We start from the raw sequence: 20,635 nt of genomic DNA, 5'->3' as shown, positions 1-20,635 counted from the left end.
CATGGTGCTCATCTCATGAACATGTTAAAATTTCACTTTATTTTTTAAATGTTGCCACTTTTGCCTGTCTCCTTCCCAAAATGGCACCGCTACACCAATGTTTCTCTAGAATCTTGTTGGCCAATGAGAATAACGCTTCCCCTTTTGCTCGCTGTCTCTGATATTCAGCACCTCAAACTGGGATATACGCCCGGGGAATGACTCATTTACTTACAGGCCTAATTCCAACCTTAGCTCCAAAGCCTAAAATAGCCCTTTTTGTTGGTGAAGACTGGCTATCTTCTGTGGTTTACTGCACACGTTAACATACCTCACACAAGTAGTAAAGCGTGGGCGCAGTCAACATCTACTAACACAACCATGTTTTTTTTTACCGATCTCCCAATCCATAAAAAAGAAATTACCTTTAAAATGCACTTCATAAAAAAAATATATATTTTACTGAGCAACAACTCAGTCAATGAGTCAATGAAACATACCTATAAGCAGTTTGTGTCCAAATGGTGTTTCTGTTATCTTCATATCAATTCATGAAACCAGGAGTTAATGGTGGTTTATGTATATGTTCAGTAGGCTAACATGGGGTAATCCCCCCCCTAAAATTCTTATTTTTTTTTAAATACATGTCCCTTTTTAATTAGCTGACTTCCACAGGACTTTGTTATAACTATAAAACCAACACTGGTTTTACAATTTATAAAGCACTGCCTAAAACTCAAAAAGAAAGACAAATCCTTATAGTTGTAAGCCTTGTGGCCACCCCCGATTTTGCCCCAAATACAATAGAACTTTTATATGACTGCACTTGTGCAATTTTATAGGGGTTTAATCACACTGGAATTGAATGTTTAATCTTTCAGAACTGTGTACTATAGACCTATCTTTTTGTGCAATTCCACTCAGAATCCAATATCCACCAAGACACATCACACCCATTTCCACTACAGAGATTTTGAGGCAAAACAACATCTGATGCAAGCAAGGAACAAACTTTATTTTATAAAGCAATTTTTATAATGTCTGTTATAACAAAATGCACAGATACACAGCATAGAAACCCCAAAGAGCAAGCAACAACAATAAATTGATGCACAGTGGCTAGGAAAAACTCCCAAGTAGGGTCAAAAACCTTGGAAGAAACCTAGAGAGGAACCAGACTCTGAGGGGCCAGTCCTCTTCTGGCTGTGCCGGGTAATCATTTTTAAGAATAATCTTACGCCAAGAGACATACAAAAAAAATTCAAATTTCATCTAAATTACATACAAAGAATTAAGATATTTTGGTCTACACACATTAACATTAACAAATTGCAGAACAGGACCGCCAAAATATCCCAGTTTTTTTTTTTTTGCTGAGTGGTCATGGTGCTCACAAGTGTACATATATACAAACACAGACAGGTTGAGGTGGATAGCCGGCACCCCATTGGAAGAAGTCTTGCCATGAACGCGGAAGTGGTATCAACAGGTGTAATACGGACGACCCCGTTTGAAGAGGACACGGAGATCAGCATAAGAATACACTGCAGTGGGATTCTGACAGAGAAAGATGAGGCAGAGAGAGACAACAGGGTGAGAGGTCTATCATCAACCCAGGTTTCTTTACACACAAAGCCCCAAAAGATGTGGGAGGGAAACCAGGTTGTCAGACAAAGTGTTAGATAATGAGTTGGATGACGCAGACCCACCTGGTTGACAGTCCAGGCTGCATGTTATCACAGGGGAACCCCAGGAAGAAGCTGAACTGGTCTTGTGTATCTGTCGTGGTTACAACACTGCCATCTACATACACACGCACAGACACACACGTTAAACCAGGGGACACAGAACATGTTAGATACTGTATTCTACGTACTCCATACAGACAGATGCATGCCGGGACTATTTATGTGGCATGCACGTGAAAACATTTGCTGAAGTACAGTTATGATGTACAAACATAGAGACGCCAAGGCAAAGTCAGGCAGCATGTCTACCAGTAGACGATGAACTCTTCATCTGAAGATTTGGTACAATACCCATCAGCAGGAAGCCTTTTCCTTCTAGACATTACTGAAAGAGAAACGGGGATGGGTGGAATTCCAATGTCAGGCTGAAGCTATACCAATTTTAGTTCATGTAAATAATACTCAGAGAACAAAATGTGTCACACTGCGACAATTGGGTCTTTGCAGCGTATGTTATAAATTTTCCCTTCCCATCAATTAACTGAAAATACCTAATTGAGCTATTAGAGATTATGTGCAGAAGAAAACACAAGATCTGGGTGGTCATCGACTTACCAGGGTCTGGAAGGTCAACTTGTACGTAAGTTGACCTTCCAGACCAGTCCCAGTCATAAAGTTGATAGTGTAAAACGTTGCATTGTAGATTTAAGGTGTCAGAGGCAACGCACATAGATGGCAAACTCTTGAGGCACTGATGATATGTCCATTTACCAGGCAGTGCTGGATGGCCCTATGGGAGGAAAATCGGGTTGTCAAAGTGTTAGACAGAGATAATGAGTTGGATGACGCAGACCCACCTGGTTGACAGTCCAGGCTGCATGTTATCACAGGGGAACCCCAGGAAGAAGCTGAACTGGTCTTGTGTATCTGTCGTGGTTACAACACTGCCATCTACATACACACGCACAGACACACACGTTAAACCAGGGGACACAGAACATGTTAGATACTGTATTCTACGTACTCCATACAGACAGATGCATGCCGGGACTATTTATGTGGCATGCACGTGAAAACATTTGCTGAAGTACAGTTATGATGTACAAACATAGAGACGCCAAGGCAAAGTCAGGCAGCATGTCTACCAGTAGACGATGAACTCTTCATCTGAAGATTTGGTACAATACCCATCAGCAGGAAGCCTTTTCCTTCTAGACATTACTGAAAGAGAAACGGGGATGGGTGGAATTCCAATGTCAGGCTGAAGCTATACCAATTTTAGTTCATGTAAATAATACTCAGAGAACAAAATGTGTCACACTGCGACAATTGGGTCTTTGCAGCGTATGTTATAAATTTTCCCTTCCCATCAATTAACTGAAAATACCTAATTGAGCTATTAGAGATTATGTGCAGAAGAAAACACAAGATCAGGGTGGTCATCGACTTACCAGGGTCTGGAAGGTCAACTTGTACGTAAGTTGACCTTCCAGACCAGTCCCAGTCATAAAGTTGATAGTGTAAAACGTTGCATTGTAGATTTAAGGTGTTAGAGGCAACGCACATAGATGGCAAACTCTTGAGGCACTGATGATATGTCCATTTACCAGGCAGTGCTGGATGGCCCTATGGGAGGAAAATCGGGTTGTCAAAGTGTTAGACAGAGATAATGAGTTGGATGACGCAGACCCACCTGGTTGACAGTCCAGGCTGCATGTTATCACAGGGGAACCCCAGGAAGAAGCTGAACTGGTCTTGTGTATCTGTCGTGGTTACAACACTGCCATCTACATACACACACACACATTAAACCAGGGGACACAGAACATGTTAGATACTGTATTCTACGTACTCCATACAGACAGATGCATGCCGGGACTATTTATGTGGCATGCACGTGAAAACATTTGCTGAAGTACAGTTATGATGTACAAACATAGAGACGCCAAGGCAAAGTCAGGCAGCATGTCTACCAGTAGACGATGAACTCTTCATCTGAAGATTTGGTACAATACCCATCAGCAAGAAGCCTTTTACTTCTAGACATTACTGAAAGAGAAACGGGGATGGGTGGAATTCCAATGTCAGGCTGAAGCTATACCAATTTTAGTTCATGTAAATAATACTCAGAGAACAAAATGTGTCACACTGCGACAATTGGGTCTTTGCAGCGTATGTTATAAATTTTCCCTTCCCATCAATTAACTGAAAATACCTAATTGAGCTATTAGAGATTATGTGCAGAAGAAAACACAAGATCAGGGTGGTCATCGACTTACCAGGGTCTGGAAGGTCAACTTGTACGTAAGTTGACCTTCCAGACCAGTCCCAGTCATAAAGTTGATAGTGTAAAACGTTGCATTGTAGATTTAAGGTGTCAGAGGCAACGCACATAGATGGCAAACTCTTGAGGCACTGATGATATGTCCATTTACCAGGCAGTGCTGGATGGCCCTGTGGGAGGAAAATCGGGTTGTCAAAGTGTTAGACAGAGATAATGAGTTGGATGACGCAGACCCACCTGGTTGACAGTCCAGGCTGCATGTTATCACAGGGGAACCCCAGGAAGAAGCTGAACTGGTCTTGTGTATCTGTCGTGGTTACAACACTGCCATCTACATACACACGCACAGACACACACGTTAAACCAGGGGACACAGAACATGTTAGATACTGTATTCTACGTACTCCATACAGACAGATGCATGCCGGGACTATTTATGTGGCATGCACGTGAAAACATTTGCTGAAGTACAGTTATGATGTACAAACATAGAGACGCCAAGGCAAAGTCAGGCAGCATGTCTACCAGTAGACGATGAACTCTTCATCTGAAGATTTGGTACAATACCCATCAGCAGGAAGCCTTTTCCTTCTAGACATTACTGAAAGAGAAACGGGGATGGGTGGAATTCCAATGTCAGGCTGAAGCTATACCAATTTTAGTTCATGTAAATAATACTCAGAGAACAAAATGTGTCACACTGCGACAATTGGGTCTTTGCAGCGTATGTTATAAATTTTCCCTTCCCATCAATTAACTGAAAATACCTAATTGAGCTATTAGAGATTATGTGCAGAAGAAAACACAAGATCAGGGTGGTCATCGACTTACCAGGGTCTGGAAGGTCAACTTGTACGTAAGTTGACCTTCCAGACCAGTCCCAGTCATAAAGTTGATAGTGTAAAACGTTGCATTGTAGATTTAAGGTGTCAGAGGCAACGCACATAGATGGCAAACTCTTGAGGCACTGATGATATGTCCATTTACCAGGCAGTGCTGGATGGCCCTATGGGAGGAAAATCGGGTTGTCAAAGTGTTAGACAGAGATAATGAGTTGGATGACGCAGACCCACCTGGTTGACAGTCCAGGCTGCATGTTATCACAGGGGAACCCCAGGAAGAAGCTGAACTGGTCTTGTGTATCTGTCGTGGTTACAACACTGCCATCTACATACACACGCACAGACACACACGTTAAACCAGGGGACACAGAACATGTTAGATACTGTATTCTACGTACTCCATACAGACAGATGCATGCCGGGACTATTTATGTGGCATGCACGTGAAAACATTTGCTGAAGTACAGTTATGATGTACAAACATAGAGACGCCAAGGCAAAGTCAGGCAGCATGTCTACCAGTAGACGATGAACTCTTCATCTGAAGATTTGGTACAATACCCATCAGCAGGAAGCCTTTTCCTTCTAGACATTACTGAAAGAGAAACGGGGATGGGTGGAATTCCAATGTCAGGCTGAAGCTATACCAATTTTAGTTCATGTAAATAATACTCAGAGAACAAAATGTGTCACACTGCGACAATTGGGTCTTTGCAGCGTATGTTATAAATTTTCCCTTCCCATCAATTAACTGAAAATACCTAATTGAGCTATTAGAGATTATGTGCAGAAGAAAACACAAGATCAGGGTGGTCATCGACTTACCAGGGTCTGGAAGGTCAACTTGTACGTAAGTTGACCTTCCAGACCAGTCCCAGTCATAAAGTTGATAGTGTAAAACGTTGCATTGTAGATTTAAGGTGTTAGAGGCAACGCACATAGATGGCAAACTCTTGAGGCACTGATGATATGTCCATTTACCAGGCAGTGCTGGATGGCCCTATGGGAGGAAAATCGGGTTGTCAAAGTGTTAGACAGAGATAATGAGTTGGATGACGCAGACCCACCTGGTTGACAGTCCAGGCTGCATGTTATCACAGGGGAACCCCAGGAAGAAGCTGAACTGGTCTTGTGTATCTGTCGTGGTTACAACACTGCCATCTACATACACACACACACATTAAACCAGGGGACACAGAACATGTTAGATACTGTATTCTATGTACTCCATACAGACAGATGCATGCTGGGACTATTTATGTGGCATGCACGTGAAAACATTTGCTGAAGTACAGTTATGATGTACAAACCTAGAGATGCCAAGGCAAAGTCAGGCAGCATGTCTACCAGTAGACGATGAACTCTTCATCTGAAGATTTGGTACAATACCCATCAGTAAGAAGCCTTTTACTTCTAGACATTACTGAAAGAGAAACGGGGATGGATGGAATTCCAATGTCAGGCTGAAGCTATATCAATTTTAGTTTATGTCCATAATACTCTGAGAACAAAATGTGTCACACTGTGACAATTGGGTCTTTGCAGCGAATGTTATACATTTTCCCTTCCCATTAATGACCTGAAAATACCTAATTAAGCTATTAGAGTTGAAGAAAACCCAGGATCAGAGTGGTTTTCCACTTACCAGGGTTTGGAAGGTCAACTTGTACGTAAGTTGAGTCAACTTGTAGGTAAGTTTACCTTCCAGACCAGACCCTGTCTTACAGTCTTAACGTAGGTAGTTTTGTAGATGAACGTTCAGTGTGGTTATGAACCGCTCTGCTGAAAGCACTTGCATTTACAGGTCTTTTACATTGTTGCGTCAAAACAACCACATTAACTGACTGGAGAACGGCGCTTACGTCATAATCGGCTCATCCCTGCGCATCAGGTGTAATGGATTCCTTTGAGTATGTGATTCCCTAATACATTCATACTTTATACAGTTTCTTTCGATTTTTATCATATGTCGCTTGTATGTCTGTGTATTCGACACACTATAACCACAAAAAGTAACAAGTAAATAGAAAGGGGGGAAGAACTTGAGAGTATGCTAATAATAACGACATTCGACATAGTCAGTACGTATGTTTATACTACGCGAATAGATTTAAGGTGGCCTCTTTTGGTACAATGGTCTATCGCTGACGCTGGTACAGCACACGAGACCTCTGTAGCAGGTGTTCAAATAGTAACCACCCTTTCACCGAAAAATAGACTACTATTTCTTCGTGCCAATGAAGCATAAAAATGCCTTAGAAATTATAATAACGCCAATTCCCAATAGATATATTGAACACATTTTTTTAATAAAAATCAAAGCACTAGAAAAGAACAAATTATCACTGGCCCAACTAACAGTGAAATATTGTACAACTGCCTGTAATAAAACCCGCGGGAAGCTATTTTATTCATGCTAATAATTATCATAGCTATTGTTACGCTTGCCGCAGCAGAGATCTGCAAATGCGTGTTGGGGGCATAACTTAATATGGGGTTCTTTAATATTAAATTACGCTAGTTTACGGTTTTCATTGCTGTGGTGTTTTTGATTTAGTGCATGCGTTTATGAAGGAAGAATTACAGGATCAATGAAGAAGATTTCGGTAAGTGCTTGCATATGACAACCTCTAGCTATATATTTAGGGCTAGTTAACGTGTTCACTAAGATAACTGATCTACTAAATTCTTTCAGTCTGAGATTCGAATAGCTTGCCAGTGACAGAACACAGAAAACACGACAACCCCTATGGCGACGTTTAAAAATAGCTTGCTACGCGACGAGGTAGCTACTTGTTAGTCAGCTCTAGTCAATTAGGGTACGTTATAACTAACTAAAAATGCATGATGTACCTGTCACCTAATGCAAGCAGGCAAGATCCATTTGTTTTTTTATCTTCATATACACTATGTTGTCATTATTTAGAAATGTAAAAAAAATGCATGGTCATCTTCTATGCAGTGATTTAAAAAGTAGAAGTATTTTGCTGTGTTCACCAGTTTTGGGAAGTTGCTAGGATGAGTTAAATTACCTAAACATAGTTCATAACTTACCAATGACCTTAATTTTTCATTTATACTCTTCCCTTTTATTTTATTGATCACTGGTTAGGTTTGAACTCCCTTTACCTGGTTACTTAGATCTTAATTAGATATTTCCCTCAAGTGGTGTACACAGCCGAACCAAGTTGAGTACTTTTACTTTGTATTTTGTACACCTCTACTTCTATGTGATTGTTGTGATCTTTCATTTCAGTTGCCAAGATGCATTCTTGACCTGGCGGAAGCTGTTGCCTGGGTAAATGCCAACATGGGCCTCTTCTGAGACTGGGTGGAATGATGAGGAAATACAGGGTGCTCTGCAGATGCTCAGAGAGGCCTCAACTCTAGAGGAAGAACAAGAAGCTCTCTCCCCATTCATGTTTTTGTTTAATAATTTTGAAGACACAAACATTAATGGATGAAATAGAGAAAAGAGGACTTAGTGATCATTTTGAGCTTCTCTTTTAATTCTTTTTTTTGATGAGGATACCTATTAGCGGTCTTTAAACCATCAGTTAATGCTGGTTTCCACACAACAAAAATTATAAGATCCAGAAAACACAATATAGTTTGACGAGACAAAGAGACAAGAAAAATATGTTGTTTAGCAAGAGTAAACTGGACAGTCTTTTGGAAGTGTTCACCTGGCCATACAACATGATAGGATAAAACCAAAGCCTACAGAATCTGGGCAAAGCTGAATACACAGTACATAAAGAAACAGTTTAGTTTTTTTCAGTGTTGGAATGTAAAGTTTTGAATATTTGATCGGGTGATTAAATGTTTAATTGTCTAACTGGCATATCATTTAATTTTGTATTTTTAGGTTATGCCATTAACTTCATTCTTTTGGACTACATTAATTGACTTTCAGTAATGTTTTGTGCTCTTTTGGACCTGTTCTACTTGTAATTTATGTTATTGAATCAACTTTTAGGATAAGGGTTAAATTAGACCTCAGAAAATCAATTCCAAGTAACACTTACAGTCCTAACAATGTTTTAAGTCCATAACCACGTCATTACTCTAGAATTAAAAATGTGCTTGTTCCAGGCACCCCCAGAAACATTAATATTTCTGTAAACAGATGTTGACCTGACCTCTACATGATGCACATTGAAACTTGCCACCTTTCTGCAACAGGCTATAGAAAATGTAACACTTCCAGTTACCAATTTCAACTTTCTAGAACAATGCTGTTAAATTGAACAGTGCAAGTCAAAGGAAGGAAAAACCATTACAATGATTTGTATGAAAACTGGTCAGATCTACACAGCAGAACCCACAGGTCTCGGCAAATTACCTTCAGAACAGCTTAGCTGACACTGAAGTTGTTGCTCACAGGTCCACAGCACAATGTTCCTTACACAGCATGTTAACATTTGTGTAATATGTTGAATCTATGGAAAATGCATAAATGGTAACCCTTTATAAACTTTGTAACATGTAGAGCTCTAACATTGCAGTTACAACTATATTATAACTGCAATAAGCATCATTCTCAACCATCAACCTCCTAATGATGGCCCTCTACAGTATCACATATAACCAAGAAATGGCTACTCAAAGAAAAACTCACCATTGCAGGCATAGTGAGTATGACTGCATGTGTATGTATGCATGTCTTATAACTGCACTTTCTAAACCACCAGTGTCTCATTCTTGACTGTAACCAAAACATTTAAAACAATTTTTTGAGGCCCTTCAGTCTTCAAGTTAATATATTTCAGTTGTATGTTATCAAACAATTTAATCTTGAAACAATGTACAATGAAATAGTATTGGAAAATACCATTTAATTTTACATAATCAGACTAGTGCGCTTCTTCAACATGTAGTCAAAGCAAATACACTTCTATATCAGTGCTTGAACCGCTTGAACCTAGTGTTATATCTTGACAAAAGATTTAGAATGAAATTACATGGACTCTGAAATAAAGTTGTAACGTTAGTTAACTCTTCTTCCTCCATTAGCACACTCAACGTAATGATGTCATACCCATACATGACATGTAGCGTCAAACCGTGTGTCATACCAGGATGTCTCCAAAGTGACCAATGGCGAACATCAATGGGCGTAACTTAATATTCAGTGTGCGTAACTTAATATTCAGGAACCCCCATATTACGTAACGCCCCCGACACTCAGCAGGTGGCGTAGTGGTGAAAGACACAGCCTTTCACGTAGGCTAACTGCTTTCGAAACTCGGGTGGGCATCAACGATCAACGTTTGTTATTGCAGGCCGGCTGAACTAGACTTGTCTGGTTTCTTGTTTTGTCTCAAAGGGGCACCGGCGTGCACTGGGTTTGTCCTCTGCACACGCAGCTTGTGTTTCTGCTCTCTAGACTCTATTTATTCTTCTTGAAGTGGCAAATGCGTACACATTAGTTTTGAGACTGATGTGACGCCATATACAACCCTTTTTCCAAGAACGTTGGGACGCTGCGTAAAATGTAAAGATTAACAGATGGTAATGATGTGCAAATCAATTAAACCCTATATTCATAGAAAATTGTGCAAAATCAAATGTTGAAGCTGAGAAATGTTATTGTTTCTAGAAAAATGCATGCTCACTTCGAATTTGTATGTTCAGCAACTTGTTTAAAAAAAATCTGGGTCAGAGGCACCAAAAGACTGGAAATATGTGTAATTTCACAACGTAAAATTGCGAAGAGTTTGGGGATCTCATTATCTACAGTACACTATATCATTAAAAGGTTCAGAGAATCTGGAGTAATCTCTGTATGCAAGGGACATGGGCGAAAACCAATATATGATGGCCGTTATCTTTGGGCCCTCAGTCGGCACTGCATTAAAAACAGATACGATTCTGTAGTGGAAATCGATCACTGCAAATGCGCAGGAACACTTCTGAAAACCATTGGCTGTGAACAGGATCCATAAATGCAAGTTAAAACTCTATCATGCAAAGAAGAATCCATACATAAACAACAACCAGAAACCCAGCACCTTCTCTGGGCCCGAGCTCATTTTCAATGGACTGAGGCAAAGTCCTGTGGTCTGACAGATCAAAATTTGAGATAATTTGCAGGAATCATGGACACTGCATCCACCGGGGCTAAAGAGGTAATGGGCCATTGCGCACAGTGCAAAAGTCAGCATCCGTGATGGTATGGGGGTGCATTAGTGCATATGGCATGGGGGCTTGTACATACAGTGGGGAGAACAAGTATTTGATACACTGCCGATTTTGCAGGTTTTCCCACATACAAAGCATGTAGAACTCTGTCTTTTTTATCATTGGTACTCTTCAACTGTGAGTGACCGATTCAAAAACAAAAATCCAGAAATTCACATTGTATGATTTTTAAGTAATTAATTAGCATTTTATTGCAGTGTATCGGCAGTGTATCAAATACTTGTATCAAATACTTGTTCTCCCCACTGTATGTGAAGGCACCATTAATGCTGAACAAAATATACAGGTTGTGGAGCAACATCTTTTTCAGGGAAGCCCTTGATTATTTTAGCAGGACAATGCCAAACCACATTCTGCACCTATCACAACAGCATGGCTCTGTAGTAAAAAGAGTCCGGGTGCTAAACTGGCTGCTGACATTTTTAAAAGAAGTGGTGATGGAACACAGTGGTAAACATGCCCCTTTCCCAACTTTTTTGACAGGTGTTGCTGGCATCAAATTCAAAATGGGCATGTATTTTTCCAAAAGCAATATAATTTGTCATGTTGTCTTTATACTATTTCCAATTAATTATAGGGATAAATGATTTGCACATTTATCCCTATTTTGGAAACGGGTTTTACTATAAATCATTCATTTTATGAAAAACAAATCTTCTGCCATAAAACTTTGTCAATGAATAGGAGACTTTGATGTGTGGACCTCTAGTCATTAATTGTTTAGCTAATTTCTTTATTCCTTTATTCTTACTGTCTATTCATGCCACCTATATGCTCAATTTCCTTAGGGATATGTTAGAATGCTGATTATGCCTAATATTTTAAATGTTGTAAAAAAATCATCAACCAGGAAGAGTTTATTCGACACGGAACTGGTCATTTGCATTGTGGCCAATGGTATTGACGGAGTGAAACGCCATCAACAATTGCAATTACATAGTGCTCAATGATTTTCCAGCATAATTTGAGTCTACTCATTCTTCTGTGCAATACATTCACTTCTACAATACATTCACTGCGGCGTATAGAATTGTTCTTTCTATGAAGCAATGTCTATCCCATATACAGTATATTACAGTGTATTGCATTGGGGGTTGAATAGGGTGTTCAAAATATTGTGTTGCTAAATGTAGCACATCGTTCCCCTTGATAAGACAGTTTTGTCTTTACACACTCTCCTGAACATTTCCTACAATGCTTTCATTGTGGCACATACTATAGTTTTCCTGCTATGAGGCAGTATGTATTCCATTTCTTAAATATGAACAAATATTAGTTGTTAATGTTTTTAGAGGTACATTTTCATTAACATTAAATTCAATTTATGTCCGATTTTAATTAATACGTTGGCCTCTTATTATGAAATATTCCAAATGTTTGTGACCCGGAAGTGTTTCTTTAATGTTGCTTACAAGATGCTGATATGATCATTTGAGATGACCTTCGCTTATCTTTGTGTTAACATTTTGTGCAGATCTGCCCCTCAGCTATATTCTCATTCTGCTGTCACATCATGGCGATTGGTGGCTTTTCGCTGCAAAGCATTTGGCGATAGAACCGGTGCGTTTTTTCGGACAAGAGCCTATAGCAACAATTGCTACAATACACAGCACGACTCAAGTAGGTTTCCATGCAAGATGTCCATTTTGTTTTGGGTTGGGTTCTGAAGCACTGTCATTTCGGTGCGATGAAGTGTATCACCTTGTTGTAGACAGGTTATTGTATGTGTCAATATTGCATCCGAGCAAAACAGTATGGGTTTACATTCTGTTAAAGTTACAACGTATACCCTTTAGCCATAAAACAACGTTATTCCAAAGTGTTAATAACTGCTTCGCGTTAGAATATTCCTTATCGTTTAATATGACTACAAATGTTGCTGATTGATGTTATTCGGCTTGTCTATCCTCCATTTCTAGTTGCAGCATGTTGCGTTTTCTTTATACTAAATATATTTTATTAAAAAGGACATATCAAATTTACATCATACACGAACACTGCTATTTCTTAACACTTTGCTACAGTCATTGAGGAAGACTTAATAATAATCAATTTGCTCTTACCAAACTAGGCCAGAAAATTACCACTACCTTGATAGCTACAAACAAGCTGAAACCAAGAAGTCAAGTTATCTGACAATGTTGTCTTACTCCTCCCAAGGAAAGCTGGTTCGAAATGGGCAAGAGAAAAAATTAGTGGTATGAACTGTCATTTGTAATCTTTGAAATATGTAAGACATTTGCTGCCTAGTGTATATATGATCATTAAATATAATGTATATTGTTCTCCTGCTTTAGATCTGTGTAGAGGGGAATATTGCCAGTGGGAAGACAACATGCCTCGAGTATTTCAGTAAAACCAGTAACATTGAGGTAAAAACAAAATACATGTAGACCTGCTTGTTCGACATTATTGCATTCCTTCTTTTTCCCCTCAGGCAGCACTGTTTGAAACAACAGGTAAAATGAAACCACACTGGCGTTTGTCTTTCTCAGGTGCTGACTGAACCCGTTTCTAAATGGAGGAATGTTCGTGGCCACAACCCGCTGGTATGAGACCATTATAAACGGCAGGGCTGATATTGATACGTGTTATTTGCAGGCTAACATCAGATATTCCATCCTGCAGGGGTTAATGTATCAGGACCCTGCGCGATGGGGCATCACCCTACAGACCTATGTTCAGCTAACCATGTTGGACAGGCACCTCTCAACAATAGTAAGTAATTTAAACATTGCATTGAGCAGCATACACTTCTATCTTTCTGGATGAGAGTTTCTGCTAAACTACCAAAATGTAATTAGTACATATTTGTGTGTTACCCTATACAAAGATTTGCGTTAAACATTGAATAATTCAGTGGTTCACAAACAGGGAGGGATTGGTGGGGGTCTGCAACTAGATGCAGATATGTTTTATTTTCTTCGTACAACTACAGTTTAAGCTGATTTTGGCGAAGCGATCTGTGGATTAAGTTAAAGGATTTCACAAGTAATAATTATTAATGAATGTTAACTGATACATTGGTATCCATAGTACTCCACCCCTGCAAAGATTTTAACATATTTGCTGTAATTTAGTTTTTAAAAGTCTGCCTCGTCGTTAGGGATGCAATGATTATTGATAGTGATGGTATGATTATAGTCTGAGGAATAATCACGGTTTCATGATTATTATGCATTAATTCATGTGAAAACACTAGGGATGTATAAAATCACATGAGAATTCTTTAATTTAATTCTTTAATTTTAAATCGTGGTAAATAGTGAAAGAGGTTAAATGCTGCATATTTACTCATGGTACAAGTTGTGGAATTAGCAGAATATAAAGCAGTAACGTTTTCAATTGCCAAGGGGTGGGAGTTTCCAGGGCCCTTTCCAGGGCCCAAGACTTGGTTAATTCACCCATGGACTGGCAAAGTCAAAGTGAAACTCTTTGAATACTAATTGGGTTTCGCTTGGAGTGCATTCTCATTATGAGTGGGCCCCTCATGAACCACATGCATTATCAACATGTTCTATTTTGTGTTTCTTGATTCCAGTCAGCCCCAGTGAGAATGATGGAAAGGTCCATCTACAGTGCCAAGTATATCTTTGTAGAGAATCTTTACAGAAGGTAACACACACTGCTTTTTAACTGGGATTCATGTGTTCCGTGTAGTTCATTTTATACTTCAGTGGTTCTCAACCCTCTCCTGGGATCCCCATCTGCTTCCTGTATTAAAAGTTTTTCCGAAGCTAGCAACTTGTCAACTAGTTATAAAGCCCATGTCTATACTTTTTCTTGTGTAATCGTGACGTTGTAAAGCAACTTGTCTTTGACGCGTATAAGTCTCATGTATCATTATTATTTGCTTCAGGCTGTGACCAAACTGCCTGATGTATGGGGGTTCCCAGGAGAGGTTTGAGATCAACTAAAATATACCTGTCAATATTTTGCTGTCTGCAGTGGGAAGATGCCAGAAGTGGACTTTGCGGTTCTTAGTGAGTGGTTTGAGTGGATCACTCAGAACATCACCATTCCTGTGGATCTTATCGGTAAGCGGAACTGCTGCACTGCTTTATTCAGATTTTGTTGGGTTCTTAGTAGGACCTTGTTCCAATTCTGTTGACTTATATTGTATATAACTGAATGTAATCTTTGTAGAGTTTGTATTTTGTCTACTGGTAGCACTCCTCTACTCCTCTGTTTCAGTTTACCTCCAGACATCTCCACAGACCTGCCTCGAGAGGCTGAAAGTGAGATGCAGGGAGGAGGAGAAGGTCATTCCTTTGGTGAGAGTAGAACAATGACAGAAACTCCAGGATGCTGTTGGGCTAATGTCACAGGAGTTTTACGACTTTGATTTCTGATCTCTCACCCTAACGTCTTTTTCTCTTTTTTTAGGAATATTTAGAAGTCGTTCATCAGCTGTATGAAGACTGGCTGATAAAGAAGACATCCTTCCATATTCCTGCACCAGTACTTGTGAGTGATGTTAATTTTAACCAATGTGGGTTGGGCTGTCAGAGGTCTATACATGAGGAACTGTGTTTATATGCTATTCTGCCATGGGCATGTCCTGCTGTCTCTGCCCCCGCCAAGGAATTATTGTTAAAAGAACAAAAGACAGAAATGCACCAATGTAATTGCTGAGCACTTCTTTGTTTTCGCATGACTGTAATCCGTAAAGGAAGGTTTACAAAATGTAATGACTCTATATTCTTGCTTGTTTTTAAGGTCATTTCAGCAGATGATGACATGCAGAAAATGCTCCACCAATATGAGGAGAACAGAGAGAAGATTATAGCAGCAAGGAATGTATAATGAAGGTGTATGTAGAAAAGCATCCCTTACTAACTTTACTCAACTCTTAAGAGCCATTGTTTTAGTCAAAATTCCTAAGCGCTCTGTAAAATGCGTGTGTTTGTATGTGTGTGTGTGTGTTAGATCTAGACCAAATGTCCCCATGAGTATAGTAAAACCAGAAACAATTTGACTCATGGGTACCTTTTGCAGGGTTTCTTTAAGGTCCAGGTGTTGTTGGTTAAGTTTTGGGTTAAGGTTGGGCATTACATTTAGGTTTAGGCACAAATATTACTTTATTGAGGTTGAGGTTAAGGGTAGGGTTAGGGTGAGGTTTAGGGTTAAGATTAGGGCAAGGGAGCATGCAATTTAAAGTTTCTGGTTCCCATGAGGATAACCATACAAACGAGAGTGTGTTTGAGAGTGTGTGCGTTTGAGAGTGTGTGCGTGCGTTTGAGAGTGTGTGCGTGCGTTTGAGAGGGTGTGCGTGCGTTTGAGAGGGTGTGCGTGCGTTTGAGAGGGTGTGCGTGCGTTTGAGAGGGTGTGCGTGCGTTTGAGAGGGTGTGCGTGTGAGAGTGTGTGTGTGTGAGAGTGTGTGAGAGTGAGAGTGTGTGTGTGTGTGTGTGTGTGTGAGGGAGTGTGCACGTATTTATGTATCAATATCAGTAGATGCTGTTTGTCTGCTGTCTGTGAGAGAAATTCCAGGAAAGCACACCAGAATGAGCTAGTGTCATTCCAGTTATTTTGTCATTTAACACAATAACTTTACAAATATATCTGACGATTTAAATTTTTTCTGTCCAAAATGTCTGGTACATGATTATTTACTTATTTGTAAATATAGTTATAACTGTAGTAAATTCTTTCTAAATGGGAATAAGATATTTGTTACTTCTGTTACTTAATGATGATTGTGATGTCATTCCTGAAATAATGTCAACATTTTCCAACTGCAGGGACAGCCTCTATACTGTACTTTACAATTTCTGTTAGTAACCACCTTATTCATTTTAGAAGGCTGCCAAACAAGATCTGGTTTTGTCATGTTAATATTATTAGCCATGTTGTTAGTATGGAAAAGCACTTAAGTTATGAACAGGAGTAACAGTTATGACATTAAATGTTTTTTTTATAAATTATTTATGTTGTAGCTTAATACATGTATTTTAATTGTCAATTTTGAATGATCCATTTCAGCTTCTGAAGACCATTAATCCTTTCCATGGATGTTGTTTATTTTAGATTAAAAAGGTTAATAACATTCTGCTTTCTGTTGCACATTTACATAAACATTACAAAAGATTGTAGTCTTGAATGACTGTGCAAAGACCAGGGAAGCTAAGTGCAGGATTGGCATTTCATTCATTACAGTAAGGCACTATCTCCGTAAGATGATACTTTGGGAAAAAATACTTCCACCTCAAATGAGCTCAAGCATAACCAACATTGTAGAAGAAAAATCACCTGAGAAATGGTACAAAGCAATGATCAGGAAATACTGAAAACTTCAATAAAAATACATTCTAATTGTCACATTCATACATTGAATTGGGCCCAGGCTAAAAGAAATTATTGGCATGTAATGTTTCTGACCTAAACTCATGTGTCAATCAATTTCCCTTGCAAATTAACCCTAACCCTAAATGGTCTGGGATCCCTGGCATTCAGTTATGACCTCACTTCCTCTAAAGGCTCGTCCACCATGACATAGGTCTTAAGCAGTTCTTCCTCTGTGGGCTGAGGGCTGAGGCCTTCCTGGTCTTTCTGCGGAGGATCCAAGACTGGGGGCTCCAGGAGGCTGGTTGGGACGTAGAAGGAGTTTGGTGGCTCCTTGATGGTGTCCCCACTAGAACTGTCCTTGTGGGGGCTGCCTGCTCCGTCACAGCAGCCACAGCCTGCGATGGTACAGACATTCAGCAAAGATGGATGGCACATGATGGGCTGGTTCTGGCACCTGGTGGAACCTTGGTGATGGAACACATGGCCACTGGGATTTGGCGGCACAGTCTCTTCAACCGGGTATTTCAGGTTTTCTTCCCCTGGCTCCTGGACATGCTGCTGGCCCATCTTCTCAGCTAGCTTGTTTAGCTCATCTGTATCATCGGCGTCATCCACCGTCCGACCTTCTACGGTCACTCCGATCTGTGGAGCGGTTGGTCCGTGGATTGTGACGGTGGTCTTGTAGGCCTTCCCTTCCAGAGGCTGGGGTTTTGCAACTGCCTCTGTGAGATGGGTTTTTGGTACTGTTGTGGTGTGTATAGAGATGGACTGGGGACCACTTGTATCACTGCTAGCTGATTTGGTTAAACCACTACCCTCCTCAGATGGGTTCTCTTTGATACGTCGCCCCCCCAGTCCCTGCAGTGGCTTTCTGAATATTAGCTTCTGCCTTATGGCAAGGTCTGGGTAATTCTGCCGTATTTCCATGAGAGACTGGTCTTCGTTCAAGAATGTCCTAGATGTTTCAATTCCTGAAGTGTGTGTCGTATCAATGGACTGAACCTCCAGATTGGTGAGTACCTGTCCATCTTCCTGTTGCCTGCTTGGTGTAGCATTGGTGGGCTTCACCTCGGTCAAGTCTACCTCATCTGCCTCCAGGGGTCCTGGGTCTACCAAAGGACAACCATTAGGGAGCACCTCATCATCCTCCTCTTTTTGCTTTTGTAAATACTCAGCTGCAGTCTCTTCAGTGGCTCTATGGGAGTGAGGTAGCGGTGTAGCTCTCCTTTGTAAAATCTCCAGACACTCAGATGGTGACTGTTGACCCATGAGCTCCAGCAGGTACTCACACTCTATTCGGGCCATGAAAAGCTCAAAGCCCATTTTCTTTGCTGTCTCAGGGTCCGCTTTGTTTGTCAGTCGGTATTCTGTGTCAGTCTCAAGATGATATCCTATTGTTTCGAGGATACTCTTTGTAGCACTCTTGGACAGCACTGGTTGAATGCAGTAGACAAATGGGCCGGTGAAAGTCTTGAGTGGGAGATGAGGGTTAAACAACTTTAATTAAACAAAAACTTAAAACTAATGTACAGAGAAATGTAAGAACAACCTATCATGGTTTCAAATCCTTCAGACATTTCACAAAGCCTGCTAAGTAATATAGCCTCTGTTTACATCACTTCCTGATGTGACAGCTGCAGTTAAAAATGGAGCACTGTAGAAAAACGTGATTCAACTTAATATAGTATTAACAGTTAGTATTAACCATTCATTTATTACTGTCATAATACTAAGTTGTACTTGTGTATTAGGTTACCAACCTTGTCTAGACTATAAACAACTCAACCTCCTGCCCACTTGCTTGGGAGCACTGCGCAAGATGAAAGTACATTTCAAAATGGAAATAAAGGCATATCGCGTTATGTTTTTACCTTAAGCACCTTGATTTCCTTCTTCCATGGGTAAAGAAACAGATTTACACAGAATATCTCTAACATTTCTGTGGCTTTGATGAGCGTACTGAAGAATGTCCGACAATCTTTAAAACCTTTTACGCATTCGGATGCAGTAAGATAGAAGTCAAAGGTAAAAAATCTTTTTCCAGGGTCTGTCTCTAAAAGCAAAAAGCGCTTAGCTCCTCCAATAACGTGATTCTCTTGACATAGTTTAATGTTACCCTTGCACCAAATCTCATTATAATAATTTAAATACTCGTTGAAGACCTCTTTACGCACGACAGGCGTTTGGTCACCGACACCGTCCTTCATGATTGTTAGAGAAAGACAGTTTAGTTAGGCTCCACGCTACTCATCGAAATTAGCATTTATTGCATAGCAGCAAGGAGATATTGAAACAGTGAAAATGAAACTTCATACTTGACATGACATGCTAGTGAAATTGACTATGGTAAGAAAGATAGAATCCGGAAGCATGACTGTCTTTCGTTTATAGGTGCCCCACGTGGAAGGTTGGTGAATTACAAGAAGTCAGTAAGAAAAATGGCAACCAATCACAACACAGGCGGGTTAGTGTGAATCATAACTCTAATATTACTGCAGTATAAACAAACATTTTCAAATTACAATGCCACAATTCTATATAATCCCATGTGTAGGATTATGTAAGAGGTAATTTACGGTGTCGTTTTAGTAGTTATGTATCAACAATCTCTGCCAGTATCGGGTTTGTGTGGATTTGTAGCATATTTTAATGCTGACAACTGTTTAAGACCATTGCGTTGCCATTGTAGCACGGACATACTGACACCACATTTGTCTTCCAACAGGTGGTGCTATAGGAGAGGAAATCAAATGTAACATTTTAACCAAGTCTAGTCTACCACAGATGATGCTGAAAAGGTTTTGGCAGTGCTTGTCTGTAATGCAAATTAATCACTTCTAGTGAATCTCTCCATAAGGTTGTTTTTCTGTGCTGTTACAGGTGATTTATGTTACCCATCCCAACCAAAAAACACGCACAGCGAGAGAGGGACAGAATATGATGACGGAATTGGAAGAGGGAGAGAGAAACCCTTTTCTGTATTGTGAATGAACACCTGCATTTTCTCCATATTTTGGAACAGCCTAATTGAGAAAAGGGTTCTGCTCTATAGTGATAGGTTGAAACACATTTGCAGTGGCACGGTGGGTGTTTAGGAGTTTTGAATACCACGCTTGTAAGGTATTTACAAGATGCTGTTCACTTGACCTATGGTAACTTGTCTTATGACTTCAAACTTGCTACGGAGACCAGACCTGCTCAAAGGGGTTCTTAGTTGTTTTGTCAGCCGCACCTGGAAGGAAACAACTGTTAAAATAATTCTACTCCTCAGTCAATAAGATCTGGGTAAGTGCAGTATTTACACAGCCTCAATGGATTCTGTAGACTTAATATCCAGAGTGCAGTTGCACTAG

The 20,635-nt window shown here is 40.0% G+C and overlaps 2 protein-coding genes and 1 long non-coding RNA gene across 29 annotated transcripts; 1 reads left to right on the top strand and 2 right to left on the bottom strand.

The window, feature by feature from the left end:
* Positions 1 to 970: 970 nt before the first annotated feature.
* On the bottom strand, positions 971 to 6,547 carry LOC114840462. 25 transcript variants are annotated; one of them, XR_004576592.1, is made up of 14 exons: positions 6,439 to 6,547; positions 6,104 to 6,216; positions 5,861 to 5,954; positions 5,732 to 5,793; positions 5,276 to 5,388; positions 4,440 to 5,118; positions 4,189 to 4,282; positions 3,604 to 3,716; positions 3,232 to 3,454; positions 2,776 to 2,888; positions 2,283 to 2,618; positions 1,940 to 2,052; positions 1,689 to 1,782; positions 971 to 1,536 (listed from the first exon to the last, which is right to left on the bottom strand). It is a non-coding gene; the product is annotated as an uncharacterized LOC114840462 (long non-coding RNA). The 25 variants fall into 25 exon arrangements; XR_004576582.1 differs by having other exon boundaries at positions 5,732 to 5,954; XR_004576591.1 differs by lacking the exon at positions 5,732 to 5,793.
* A 5,842-nt stretch (positions 6,548 to 12,389) lies between these two features.
* Positions 12,390 to 16,286, top strand: tk2 (thymidine kinase 2). Of its 3 annotated transcripts, none has more exons than XM_010901735.4 (10): positions 12,390 to 12,617; positions 13,158 to 13,195; positions 13,295 to 13,369; positions 13,493 to 13,546; positions 13,626 to 13,715; positions 14,539 to 14,612; positions 14,946 to 15,034; positions 15,192 to 15,271; positions 15,384 to 15,464; positions 15,717 to 16,286. In XM_010901735.4, the coding sequence occupies exons 1-10, from the start codon at positions 12,434 to 12,436 to the stop codon at positions 15,801 to 15,803; spliced, it is 852 nt and encodes a 283-aa protein (XP_010900037.1). In that variant the 5' UTR covers positions 12,390 to 12,433; the 3' UTR covers positions 15,804 to 16,286. The 3 variants fall into 3 exon arrangements, with proteins under 3 accessions (XP_010900037.1, XP_010900038.1, XP_010900039.1); XM_010901736.4 differs by having other exon boundaries at positions 12,505 to 12,617; positions 13,069 to 13,195; XM_010901737.4 differs by lacking the exon at positions 12,390 to 12,617 and adding an exon at positions 12,636 to 12,718 and having other exon boundaries at positions 13,069 to 13,195.
* A 701-nt stretch (positions 16,287 to 16,987) lies between these two features.
* On the bottom strand, positions 16,988 to 19,657 carry LOC105028771. The gene is made up of 2 exons (XM_010901738.4): positions 19,154 to 19,657; positions 16,988 to 18,752 (listed from the first exon to the last, which is right to left on the bottom strand). Exons 1-2 carry the CDS (start codon positions 19,487 to 19,489, stop codon positions 17,451 to 17,453), a joined length of 1,638 nt encoding a protein of 545 aa, XP_010900040.1. The 5' UTR covers positions 19,490 to 19,657; the 3' UTR covers positions 16,988 to 17,450.
* Between the last annotated feature and the right edge of the window lie 978 nt (positions 19,658 to 20,635).

Source organism: Esox lucius, chromosome 2 (assembly GCF_011004845.1).
Source record: "Esox lucius isolate fEsoLuc1 chromosome 2, fEsoLuc1.pri, whole genome shotgun sequence".
Taxonomy (NCBI): domain Eukaryota; kingdom Metazoa; phylum Chordata; class Actinopteri; order Esociformes; family Esocidae; genus Esox; species Esox lucius.
Note: the sequence above shows the minus strand (reverse complement) of the source record. Positions and strands in the feature narration are given on the sequence as shown.

Bases quoted from the DNA above. Each gene is read 5' to 3' on its own strand.
- tk2 (XM_010901735.4), top strand. From the start codon at position 12,434: ATGACCTTCGCTTATCTTTGTGTTAACATTTTGTGCAGATCTGCCCCT. The intron at 14,613-14,945 runs GTAACACACACT...TGCTGTCTGCAG, and splicing joins GTAGAGAATCTTTACAGAAG to TGGGAAGATGCCAGAAGTGG. The intron at 15,035-15,191 runs GTAAGCGGAACT...CCTCTGTTTCAG, and splicing joins CATTCCTGTGGATCTTATCG to TTTACCTCCAGACATCTCCA.
- LOC105028771 (XM_010901738.4), bottom strand. From the start codon at position 19,489: ATGAAGGACGGTGTCGGTGACCAAACGCCTGTCGTGCGTAAAGAGGTC. The intron at 18,753-19,153 runs GTAAAAACATAA...CTCCCACTCAAG, and splicing joins AGGAAATCAAGGTGCTTAAG to ACTTTCACCGGCCCATTTGT.